The sequence below is a fragment of the Bubalus kerabau genome, chromosome 17 (genome assembly GCF_029407905.1).
Source record: "Bubalus kerabau isolate K-KA32 ecotype Philippines breed swamp buffalo chromosome 17, PCC_UOA_SB_1v2, whole genome shotgun sequence".
NCBI lineage: Eukaryota > Metazoa > Chordata > Mammalia > Artiodactyla > Bovidae > Bubalus > Bubalus kerabau.
In genome coordinates, this window is record NC_073640.1 from 11,877,876 (window position 1) to 11,890,684 (window position 12,809).

The 12,809-nt window shown below is 42.6% G+C and overlaps 1 protein-coding gene across 1 annotated transcript; it reads right to left on the minus strand.

The window, feature by feature from the left end:
• Positions 1–917: 917 nt before the first annotated feature.
• Positions 918–12,798, minus strand: MPHOSPH6 (M-phase phosphoprotein 6). The gene is made up of 5 exons (XM_055554065.1): positions 12,629–12,798; positions 10,289–10,401; positions 4,457–4,547; positions 2,049–2,143; positions 918–1,612 (listed from the first exon to the last, which is right to left on the minus strand). Exons 1-5 carry the CDS (start codon positions 12,725–12,727, stop codon positions 1,480–1,482), a joined length of 531 nt encoding a protein of 176 aa, XP_055410040.1. The 5' UTR covers positions 12,728–12,798; the 3' UTR covers positions 918–1,479.
• Positions 12,799–12,809: the final 11 nt, after the last annotated feature.

Consider the following 12,809-nt stretch of genomic DNA (forward strand, 5'->3'; position numbering starts at 1 on the left):
TGAGAGGAGCCGTTCCCTTTGCCTCCGCTGATTCCAGACGGTATGTTCTGACCATGGGGAGAGCAGAAGACCCATCTGAGTGCTCAGTGACTCAAAGCATCAGTAACATTTTGTAGGATAAGAGTGTTGTATCCCACCTAGGGCCTCGGTGCGTTGCGCCTTCAGTAGACCACTGCACTGTCCTCTTACATCAGAGTATCATGAGGGTGGATGAGATGCTCCATAGATTCAGGGACTGTGGTGCCGGCCAAGCGCCGTGAGAGACTTCCAGCTCGTGCCTCAGGAGGGAGAGAGCAGGAAGGTGCGCCTTTCTTACCTTCACGATAAATTCAGAGCCAAATTAACTTCAAAGCCACAACTTTTTTGTAACTCACCAGAGAACTGCGGTCACAGAGCAGTCTGAATCTAGGGAGACTCCGAGAGAGAGGAGGAAAGCACCTCTTTCAATTGCTAGAACATAATTAGATGAAATCAGTATTTCTCAGATGTCCTAGGTAAACATCTCCAGACAGACAGACACACATACACATTTAATTCCATGGGCCTCTCATTTACTATATAGAATAAGGTTCAGATTAAGAGATGGTGTCCCTGGTTCGATCGCTGGGTGGGGAAGATCCCCTGGAGAAGGGAAAGGCTACCCACTCCAGTATTCTGGTCTGGAGAATTCCGTGGATAGTCCATGGAGTCACAAAGAGTTGGATACGACTGAGTGACTTGCACTTTCGAGAGGCAGTGTGGTTGGTGGTAAATTTTACTGGGTTGAACTATCAAAAATTGATCACTGTTTTTGGCCTGTAAAAGTTTCAATCTAATATATCACCATATTCTAAGTTAATGGCTATTGGACATTACCAATTGGACAAAAGTTCCAATACTGAATTAGACTACAATTATTTGATAAGAGAACAAAAAAGTATATGAAAACAGGTATTTATTATAGAACCACGTCTAAAAATTAAGTAAAGGCTTAAACAACAACAAAAAACATAATTCCACACATTGACACTGACTTTGTAGCATGAAAATACTTAGCCCGAAGAGGCAAGTTTGTTCTTGATGAATTAACATATAATAAATTCTCATGACCTGATTCCAAAATATATGTATGAACCGACTTGACATGTTTATAAACATAAGGGCAATTTAAACACTGGTATTAGTTTTCACGAGTTCAATTTAAGGTCAGTGACTGGAGAGTTATATTAAAAAAAAAAATCTGAGATAAAATATTCTTTAGGAAGCTATCACATACCTATGTACATTTGAAGACCAAGGGTTTAAAGTCCACTCTTGATGAACACTGTTAAGCAAAGGATGTATAACATCCATCACATGTCTGTTCCAAAAACAGCATGTTTCCAAAAGTATACATTTCTTTACAAATAAACATTACGCCATTAATAACTATAGAGGAACCTACAGAGTTGAGTTCCAAAATATGCTCTCATCCCTGAGCTATATCTTAAGACCTCCACTTTAATCTTGGGGCTTTAAGAACATCTTCTTTGCTTTAACTGGTTTTATGTCTCCATTTTCATCTTCTTCGTAAATGGCACGGTCTCTTTTCTTGGCAAACTTTTTCCCAATTGTCCCCACCAAGGTCTCATATCTGTTAAGATGATAAAACAGAAAAAGTTTAGTTTCAAATAAAAAAGGAATCAAAGCTTGTCAAGAATATAAAATCAAATACACAACAAAGAATAAGAAAAACCAAAACTATGATTAAAAGAAATAATCTGATTTAAAATTCATGAATTTCTCTGCGAACAATTCTTTTTTTTTTTTGGTTTTGCATTATCCTAATAAATTAAGATGTATATTTTAAAATATGTATTAGAAGCAGCACTAGAAATTAGCCCTCAGCTGCCAGCCTGTGACAGGTATGAATCCACCCCAGGTCATGTTAGAAAAAGCAGGAAGTCCCCTTTCTGCTGGGGTTACTCCCTTCAAAGATAGGGCAGACCCATCACTGGGCAGAAGGAGTGTAAGCGTGAGTCAGTGAATGCTGGGCTCAGATTATAAACCTGGTCTAAGATAACACTTACCTTCTAGCCATTTCTTCATCTGACACATCGAGCTCCACTGTTTGCTCTTCAACTTCTTCTGCTTTGTTCTTGGTGTTCATCTGAAGCATTAATTTCTGGAAAAAAAACACTACGGTGGTGACTATCAGGGTCGGAAAAAGCTTGTTAAAGGAACTAGTGCCAGACACATTTGAAGGTAGAGACACAGAATCCACAGAATCTACAGGACTAGCCAAAACTTATTAAGGGAGTCTCTGTAAAATTTAACCAACTTTACTCCACAATATGTTGATATAAGCCAGCTCTGAATTAAAAAAACAAGAAGACAAAGCCTCACTAGATTAGACTTACTGTTAATGAGTTTAAACTGTATTTTAGATCAGAAATGTACTAGTTACTTCTATCTAAAGCAGGCACACTGCTAACACACTGTAGTGAGTGGGGAAAGGAGGAGTAAACTTCATGCATCCTCTGAACTTCCCACTTTTGAGCCAAATGGGAGAAACACTACAGTCTGGAGTAATTTTAAACGCAGCTTGGGTGGTAGCTGGGGAAGGAGAGCAGCAAAGTGCTGGAAGACCAGCGCTGGTGTAACAGTGGGGGGCCTCCTCACCCCTAAACATGTGGGTGGATAACACACTCATGTCCACATGATGTCTGCATGCCATGGATCTTTCCTTGGCTTCTTTTTCTCACATTAATGTTTTCTTGATAGGTATCCACCGACAGACTTAAAAACAATATCCTCTTTACCAGAAAGGTGGGACCAGGAAAGGAAAGCAGAAATCACTTTTGACTAGCTTTTCCAACGTTTAAAGGACTGAAGATGAAGCAGTCTCAGTACAAGCTCTGTGGGGGCGCAGCCTTTGGTTCCCTGCTGCACTTCCAGTGCCTCCACAGGGCTGACACACCACAGGTGCACAGTAAATATTTACTGAATAAACCCCACGGTAGGCATCCCCAGAAACACACAGATACTATGAAATGTGTCCTAAGTACATCCTGCTTGTAATAAAGTAAGTGTTCCCAAGTTGGTATAATTCTCTTTATAGCCAGGTACACTGAACTTTTCTCACAATTTATGACAGCTCAGACCTGCACGCCAAACAGTTCAAAACCTTTTCCCAGAGAGCATATATTAAGTGTTTTAGAGTGCCGGTAATTAAAGTCACTTTCTAATAACGTCCCACATCAAATCTGGAGGGTCAGATCAACACTATTTCCCACTGCATCACTTTGGAGTCCTTGCCCACCCAATACCCTAGTCTCTGGGCATCATTCGCTCATCATCTTTGCTATCTTTTTTAATCTTTTACCCCATTGCTCTCATTCTCTTCCTAATCTAAAGCTTTCAGCAGGCCAGAACAGGAGATATATTAAACACAAACACTTCTAGTGTTGATTTTGTGTAAAGTCGATTTTACTGCCTTAATTAGCACACCCACTCAAAAAAAGTCGAGACAAAGGAAAATCAACCTGCAGTCTTTATAAATAAACACTGGTGTTTAGTTTGGCTAACTGTGGTTGCTCCAGGCATCCTTAGAGAACCAGTTTTCAACCAGGGATGATTCTGCTCACCGAGGGGCCCCTGGCAATGTCTACAATGTCTGGACACAGTTCAGGTTGTCACAGCTGGAGTGTGTATGTGTGTGTCTAGTGGGTAGGGGGCAGAAGTCAGAGATATTGCTCAACATCCCACAGTGCACAGGAAGCCCCCCCCCTCCCCCCACAAAGGCAATTCTAGCCCCAGTGTCAACAGTCCCAGGGCTAAGAAACTACAGCTTCATGAGACAGTTACCAAACGAAAGCTGTGTATCACAAACCTCCATGTGGTTGGCTAACTACTGATAGGAGAGCTTTCAGTATCTGAGCCAGAGTTCTAATAATTATTTGTTAAATGGACAAATCTGTGCTTCTCTACAAACCTGAGGCAGAAAGATTAAAATAAACAGCTCGGTCACAAGGTAAATACTTCCTTTGAAGACAAACTTTCTAAAGAATCATTTAACAATCTATTTACAAGCTTGAATTAAAAGCTGTCCATTAAAAAGTCAAATTATTCAATTTTTAAGTAACACTTTTTCCATCAGAAAAGATAGATTTATAGATGCCAGAAAATAATTTTTCATAATGGCAGCAAATGAATAAAATCCTGACATTCCTGTAAAAGACCTGAGCTAAAACCCTAATATATACAGTGGCACTGTCAGGGACTGTATCCGCCAAATTAAATCATCTACTCAATTCTAACATAAAACTAGACTGCAATGCCTGTGATTTCTTTAAATAGCTATGGCAATATTTCAGGACTTGTTACTTTCTATATAATGAGGAGAAATGGTGTCTGTTGGGAAAAAACCTAAACCTAATCATTAGCAGAAAGAATTCAAGTGGAAAAATTTTAAATCTGAAGCAATTATATTTAATACCTCAACCTCAGGATTAAATCCTCTGAATGACATTCTTCCATAGAGAAGATCTTCACACAACAAGAAACTCTGCTCTTCTATAATGAAACTCCTAAATGAGAAAATAAAGCTGTATTAATAGCATGTCTACTTGTAGCAAAGCACAGCAAATAAAAGTAAAGATTTCAAATGAAAAATAGATCTTATGGTTCTCAGTGGAATCAAGGAAAAATACACTAAGCTTTCTAACCTAATGTTAGAGATAAAAACGGATTGCTTTGGTCAACAAAAGCACTGTGAGGTAAGAAAAGAGGGTACCTGAATTTTCCAAACATAAAGTGAAGTTTCCTTGATGTTTATGCTCCCTACCCAAGTTTTTTATTAAATTTGCAGAAATCAGTGTCCTAGGTAGGTTTAAGTGAGTGTCTTAAGTTGGAGCTCTCAGCTATATATAACAACGACTGATGTTGAATGACTTAAGCAGAGAAGTAATTTACCCTAAGGATACAGGGTATCTTACAGACACTGGGAGAGCCGGATGAGTGGGACTGGAAAATGAGCAGAAATAAGAGTGGCTAGGTGGCTGACCTCACACCAAACATCATCCAAGTAAAAACGGCGCTGCTGCTGAGAGGGTTCAACACTGGACACCACAGAGGGCATCCAGATGCAGGTGTGGATGTTTCAGTGTCCGAAGGGATTCTCCCACGAGTCACCGGTGCATAACCCCCATCCCAAGTGAGCACATCCGACGACAGCACATGTTCTCCTGAACGTTTTGTTCAGCATTTCTCATGAACTTGAGATTCCCTTTCAACTGGCCAATCTGGTTTCTTGTAGAGTGCAGGTGATAAAACATCACGAATGTCTCAAGTAAATCACCTCCCTTAGGAAAGCACCATACATATGCATTTAAGCCTTCACTTAAGTCAAAAGATGGACCCAAATGCCAGCAAAGGATTCGCAGAAGGACCACTGGCCCCTCAGAGGGCTTTCTCATGCATTTCTATTGACGCAATAACATTAGTATGAAAAGGTGGTTTGTTATCTACAAGCATAGTTTCAATGATGAGGGACACTCATGGAGCTAGCAAATAAGGGAAATATTCCAAAATATAGCTGAAAACATTCTGTATTTTAATTTTCCTGTTTTCATTAATCAGAATCCATAACTTTAGAGCTAAAACACATCCAAGAAATTATCAATTTTGTCAATTATTGCAGATGAGAAACTACTGCTCAGGAAAAAACAGACACACCTGCCTAGGGCCACGAATAACAAGCACTGCAAAACAGGGCAAAAACTCACTGCTGGGGAGCTAGTCTCTGTGGGTCTCCTTCATTTCCGCACGCCTGTGAGTGAGGCCCTAGATGTGCTTTCGTTCTTTTCAAGGATACACGCACAGTGCAAAGCTTTGAAAGGCTGAGCGGCTGTCTCTGTTCTCCTGCTGGAGCAATACACAGACTTGCTTTAAGGCTCAAAATAAGGATACTGCCTACCCTGGGGCCACAGGCAAGTCTGTCTGCAGTTCAGTATCAAAGACTCGGGGCTCCTAAGCTCAGACTTCTCTGTTCTGATGTTAACCTACTGTGGGTACCATGTCATCCTTCCTGGGATAAGAGGAAATGATGCCAACGTGATGCTCAAGCTGCTTGCTGTGCTGTGAGTAATGAAAGTCCTGTCTCTGACTCAGAGCACTCCTGCCTTCCACCAGTATCTGTGAAACTGTAGCAGGCTGACTTGTTAGTTTGCAAGTAGGGTCAATCTCAGACCTCACAGTTCTCGAAGTTCACCAGGCCACAATACATAAGCACAAGAAGCACAGTAGCCAAAAATACTTTTTAAACATCATCCTGTGGCAGGCGAGTCATTAAACTGGCTGTACTCACATCCTCTAAACCACAGCACATCCTTTGGAGAAAAACAACATGGCAACAACAGAGCAAAATCTCTGATCTGGTTAACTTCCACTTCTAGACTAAGTATCAGGTTCCCTGGTAACAGACTCTGAGACAGAGTTCTGCACAGAAGTTTCACTGGGGAGTGCTGGCTGGGAGACACCCCTCTACAGAAGTGAGGGCTGCAAGACTGGGCTGAGGGAGAAGCTGACTTGCAGCGTGGCTACACCAAGACCTCAGCCCCTACAGGGAGCTCCAGAGTTAGGAAGCTCTGCAGCTGTTTCAAGCTGAGGCAAAGCAAGCAGGTCTTAATCCACCTACATAGCCTGGTCACTGGCTAAGGGAGGCATGCACCCTGAATAGTCCTAATGGTCATCACTGAGTTATAGTCCAATATAGCTGAATGGCAACCTCTAGATTCCCAGAGCATATACACAATGAAATCTTCAGTTTCAAGGAGATCGGTAACCCTTTGGAATAATTCAGATGGTACTACCAAGTAAAGGTTCACAAACACAAATGAGCAGAAAGAGTGGTTGAATTTCCTAACACTCAAATATAAGGAAATATATACTGCTAACACTTTGTGCTTTATGCCTAGCACTGTGGTCACTGCTTCACATGTATTACCTCATTTTCTTCTCATATTATCACACCCAATATACCAATGACAAGAGACAGGTTCAATAACTTGTCTAAGATCACAAGTAATCAAGTGGCAGAGGTGGGCATCAAACCCAGGTCTGTCTGTCTCCAGAGCCCATGCACTAAATTAGCCAATCCATCCCACTATCTGGGGTGTTAAAGCACACACACCTCAGGGCCATGTCATCCATTTGCCCTTCCTGGTCTACTTCTCACCCCCCATAGCCCCCACCATCAGTGCCTTGGGAAGCTGCTCTGAATGTAACACATGGAACGGCTTCCTTCCATAGGCTTACTGGGCTGGCTGTGCCCTCAGATAAAGATGGCGACTCTTGCAACACGCTCCCTCCACACAGCCCGTCTTCAGAGTCAGTAACCACTCCCTCCCCTTGACCCTTCAGGCCTGGGGGAAATTATTTCTACTACACAAGCCACTGAGGTGCTGCACTGTCCACAGCTGCTTCCCTACCTCTGCCCACACTTTGGTGGTCTCTGTTATACACTCCTCAAATTACCCAACTTGACAGCTTCATCTCTTCCAGCTGATGTCCCAAACTGATCTTCATTTCTAAACATAAACATGACACTGAATGATGGCAAAAGGTTATTATTAATATTTACTGCTATGATCTGAAAGTTCATGTCCCCCCACAAATTCATATATTGAAATCCTAACCCCCAAAGATGAGGGTATTAGGAGGTGAGGCCTTGGAAAGGTGCTTAAGTCATGAGTGTGGGACCCTCATGAATGGGTTTAGGGCCTTAGGAAAGACCCCACAGAGATCCTCAGCCACTTCTACCAGGTGAGGATACAGCAAGAAGGTGCTGGCTCTGAACCAGGAACAGGACCACCATCAAAACATGACCAGGCTGATATCCTGATCTTGGACTTCCAGCTTCCAGAGCTGTGAGAAATACATTTACGTTGTTTATAAGCTACACAGTCTGTGGTATTTTGTTACAGAACCTGAACAGACTATGTCACATACCTCCCTAGGAAAGGAATCTAAAGGTCATTTTCTTGGGACTAATATGCTATGTTGGGGGGGAAAAAAAGAATACTGAAAACAAGATACAAACGGTCTTGTTTTTCATTAAAAATAAGTAACAAAACATCTGGAATACTCTTGAGCAAGTTTAGCCAAGGCATAAAATTAAATTATACCTCCCTACCAGTAACAGTCCCTTTCCTACCAACCCCTGCTCCCAAATCCATACCACCTTCAGCAGCATCTTCTCCTTCCTCACTGACATCTTGCCTCCTCTGAGAAGCAAGAGAAAAGCAAGTTGAGAAGTAAACAGAAAAAAACAAAGTACTTTCCTTCCATCCCTCCTGGTGGGATGTACTTTCTATCTTTAGAGAAGGACATTCAACCTCCCAAGAAAGATCTAGAGAAGATCAGCCAAGTAAACAATGGACAACAACTGTGTTAGAAACAAAAAAATAAATTATAAGGTATAAAAAGGGAAAACATAAGTGTGTCTGAAGACAATAAGCAGCATCTCTAGTGAGAAACCTATATGCAGGTCAGGAAGCAACAGTTAGAACTGGACATGGAACAACAGACTGGTTCCAAATAGGAAAAGGAGTATGTCAAGGCTGTATATTGTCACCCTGCTTATTTAACTTATATGCAGAGCACATCATGAGAAACGCTGTGCTGGAAGAAGCACAAGCTGGAATAACCTCAGATATGCAGATGACATCACCCTTATGGCAGAAAGTGAAGGGGAACTAAAAAGCCTCTTGATGAAGGTGAAAGAGGAGAGTGAAAAGGTTGGCTAAAAGCTCAACATTCAGAAAACGAAGATCATGGCATCCCATCCCATCACTTAATGGGAAATAGATGGGGAAACAGCAGAAACAGTGTTACACCTTATTTTTTTGGGCTCCAAAATCGCTGCAGATGGTGACTGCAGCCATGAAATTAAAAGACGCTTACTCCTTGGAAGAAAAGTTATGACCAACCTAGATAGTATATTGAAAAGCAGAGACATTACTTTGCCAACAAAGGTCCATCTAGTCAAGGCTATGGTTTTTCCAGTGGTCATGTATGGATGTGAGAGTTGGACTATAAAGAAAGCTGAGTGCTGAAGAATTGATGCTTTTGAACTGTGGTGTTGGAGAACACTCTTGAGAGTCCCTTGGACTGCAGGAGATCCAACCAGTCCATTCTGAAGGAGATCGGCCCTGGGATTTCTTTGGAAGGAATGATGCTAAAGCTGAAACTCCAGTACTTTGGCCACCTCATGTGAAAAGCTGACTCACTGGAAAAGACTCTGATGCTGGGAGGGATTGGGAGCAGGAGGAGAAGGGGACAACAGAAGATGAGATGGCTGGATGGCATCACCGACTCGATGGACGTGAGTTTGAGTGAACTCCGGGAGTTGGTGATGGGCAGGGAGGCCTGGCATGCTGCGATTCATGGGGTCGCAGAGTCGGATACGACTGAGCCTGAACTGAACTGAACTAGTCACTTGATAAAATTTAAGTAAAACTACTGTACCACAGAGGCTATCAAGGTAAAAAAAGAGTCAAGGAGGAATGATAAACAGCTTTCAGAAACATTTAGAAAAGTTAACTGATGATGTGAATCATCACTCCTTCATTAAAAATTTACCATGCATCAACCAAGCTTAGAGGTGGAAGAGAAGTGATCTAGTGTGTTATCCTGTTTCAGTAATAACTATCTGGTGACCCTAAGCAATTTACCCTCCCTTAAGCTTCAGTTTCCTCAACCATAAAATGGGTGGAATGATGGTAGCCAGCTCTCAAGTTTGCTGTGAGGATTAAATAATTAAGAGACATACAGTGCTTTGCCCAGGTCCTAGTATATACACTAAAGACTCAGTACATGTTAGCTAAGATGACTGGTATTAACAGTAAAAATTAAAAAGAAAATAAACAAAACACTCTTGACTTTACAAAGCTCAATCTATGGAGAACTCTGTTACTGAAACAAAACTGGCGAGACCTGAAGTACACATATAATCTTCAGAACTTAATACAACAGACAGCACATTGCAGATTTTCTTAAAAGGTCCCCAGCTATCACCAGAGACATATGGCTTAGATTCCTTTATTCTAAGTAAGGAATATAAAAAAAAGAACACTGTTATAAATGATGACAAAATCAATAAAAACATATAAATGCAAGTAGAACTCTTATAGACTTAATGATTAAAAAAAAATATTTGCAGGGCTAACTCAAGAAACTGAACAGATATCAGTTCATGGGTTTTATGTCACTGGAATGATGAATCATATTTACAGGGTTGTGAACGTCCAACGTATCATAAAAAACCTACTCTTTCTCTTTCAGCTCAGGCAAATCCAAGTACCAGTGCTCTTCACTAATGATTTTCTTTTCTTCCTCTTCTAGTTGTTTCTTGGTTTCCGAGTCCAGTCCCCTTTGCATGAACTGTCAAAACATAACAAAATCAGAGTCTGCAACTATTTTCCCCAACAACCTCATTTCTCTGGGAATCCGATCTCAAGGGTGGGGGTGGGGTGACCAAGCAGCTTAGCTGGCCAAGACAAGAGGACTTCCAGTACACTAGAAAATAAACAGTTCAGTTCAGTTACTCAGTTGTGTCCAACTCTTTGAGACCCCATGAACTGCAGCACGCCAGGCCTCCCTGTCCATCAGCATCTCCCGGAGTTCACTCAAATTCACGTCCATCGAGTCGGTGATGCCATCCAGCCATCTTATCCTCTGTCGTCCCCTTTTCCTCCTGCCCCCAATCCCTCCCAGCATCAGAGTCTTTTCAGTACTAAATCCTCAACCCTCTCATTCTTGCTCTATATTTAGCTCTGGCTGAACAGCTACACTAGATAAGGAAACCTAAAGCAGCTGCTCCCTTGCTTCTCATAGGATACCCCACTTTATCTGTATACTCTGTGTCTCCTGCTGTTCTGCCAGAAGGCTTTTTGTTGGCAATGGCCAAACTTGCCAGAGAAGCTGGGTAATTGTTTCTGTCTCCTTTGCTTCAAGTGTCCAGTTGAGTGTTCCCCAACCGCCCAGGCAGGGGTAGATAACTTTTAAGTTAACTTCTTCCTTCACAATTACAGAGTCAGATTGTTGGTCTGAGCCCTAAGCAGCCAGCATACCTTCATTTGACTTATTCCAAGACTAAAACAACTGCTAAAATCTTCCCAATGCCTGCTTTGCCAATATACTTCCCTGAAATTTATGACTACAGACCATAAGGAAAGAACGCCCTCTGTTTACTGAAGATCCAAATTTTGCTAATACATATCAAAGAAGTACTTCAAAAATGATTAATTACATTACTACTCACCCTCTGCTCTCACTCACCCTATCCATCCCAGGTTATACTCCAGCTCAACTCCACTCAGGTCTTGCACATGCCATTTACTCTCCAATGTTTCAAAACATTATTTATGCCCTGCTTCCCTTCACTGCAAATTCCATTATTCTGTAAATAAGACATCTAGCAGTTTGCATCTAGAGGGTGGTGTTCAGTGACAAGCAGTACAGAGTTGTACTGATAAGTAAGAGCAGGGGCTTCAGAGCCAGACTGCCTGAGTTTAAGCCCTGTCTACACTTATGTATAAACTGTGTAACTTTGGGCAAGTTACCTACTTCTTGTTTCAGGTGCCTTGGCTGTAAGAGAGGGATAATAATCGTACCCACCTCAATCGGTTATTATGTGGCTTTCCCGCCTTGTAATATGCAAACCACTCAGTGTCTAGCACATAGAGCTAGAAATGTTCGCTAATACCGTTACTTAAGTTTTAAGGCTTACATGTTTCTCCTGTATTAATTCCTATATTCATTTTATCTACCCTTGTCCGCACACCTCATCTGAAAATCAATTTTGTTTGAAGTTGGTGACATAACTTCACCTTCACCTAAACTGTTAAAATTCTCTCTGTTCCCACCACCACTGAAATCCCTCACCCAGATCATCAGTCCTAGCTGGTCGTTATGACTGCAGTTTTGTCGGGTCTTTCTGTCAGCAATGTATTCTCCACAGGACAGTGAAAGTAACGGTGAAAACTTAAGCACAGCTCGTGATACTCGCCCCGGTGCTCAATCGCTTCCCAATGCTCACAAGATAAAGAAAAAAAATTCCTAATCTGCCCTAAAATTCCTTCCTTGCATGCTGTGATTATTGGCTTCTTTTCCAGGGCCATTTCTTGCTACTTGCCTTCCAGACAGACTGAATGACCTTTAGTTCTCTGAAATTACGGATTTGGGGTGGAGGGTTGCCTCACCAACTTCTGAACTCGCTTCTCCCCCAGTCTGTGACGCTCTGTCCCCCACCCGCCCACCTACCCTTCAGTGTCTACTAGATGCCACTACCCGTAAAAGCCCAAGTAAGTTCCAGGGGCTTCCGGCGCTTCTAGCACCACTGCGCTGAGTACACTGTATTTTAAGTGCCTGCTTAGGCGTCTGTCTCTCCTATCCGACCGCCGGTTTTAAGAAAGAATCGCCGGAATTTATAATCCAGTTCCCGGTGCCTAAAGCAAAGCAGGCGCTGCTCAGTCAATGAATGAAGGCGACAGCTGTAGGTCCTCCGGGGCTTCTCTAATGCCCTCGTACGCCCGCCGCCTAGGCTCCAGCCAGGTCGGAAAGACTAGGTATCCCCACCGCCCGACCCGCCTCCCTCGCGTCCCCGCACCTTCATGCGCAGCAAGTTCTTGGATAACTTAGTTTTGCGCTCGGCCGCCATACTGACTCCCACCGGGCGCCGCGGTCTGCAACTGGACCCACCGCGCATGCGCGTTTCTGCGTGTGCGTCGGCGCCGTCATACGTAGCGTGCGTCCTCCCGCCCCGTCGGCTCCGCCCCTGTTTCTCGCGC

What these genes read in the sequence shown, in the direction of transcription:
- MPHOSPH6 (XM_055554065.1), bottom strand. Translation starts at nt 12,727, where the DNA reads ATGCGCGGTGGGTCCAGTTGCAGACCGCGGCGCCCGGTGGGAGTCAGT. An exon ending in AGAACTTGCTGCGCATGAAG is followed by an intron (nt 10,402 to 12,628) that starts GTGCGGGGACGC and finishes ATGTTTTGACAG; the next exon opens with TTCATGCAAAGGGGACTGGA. An exon ending in CCTGAGCTGAAAGAGAAAGA is followed by an intron (nt 4,548 to 10,288) that starts GTAGGTTTTTTA and finishes TTTCTCATTTAG; the next exon opens with GAGTTTCATTATAGAAGAGC.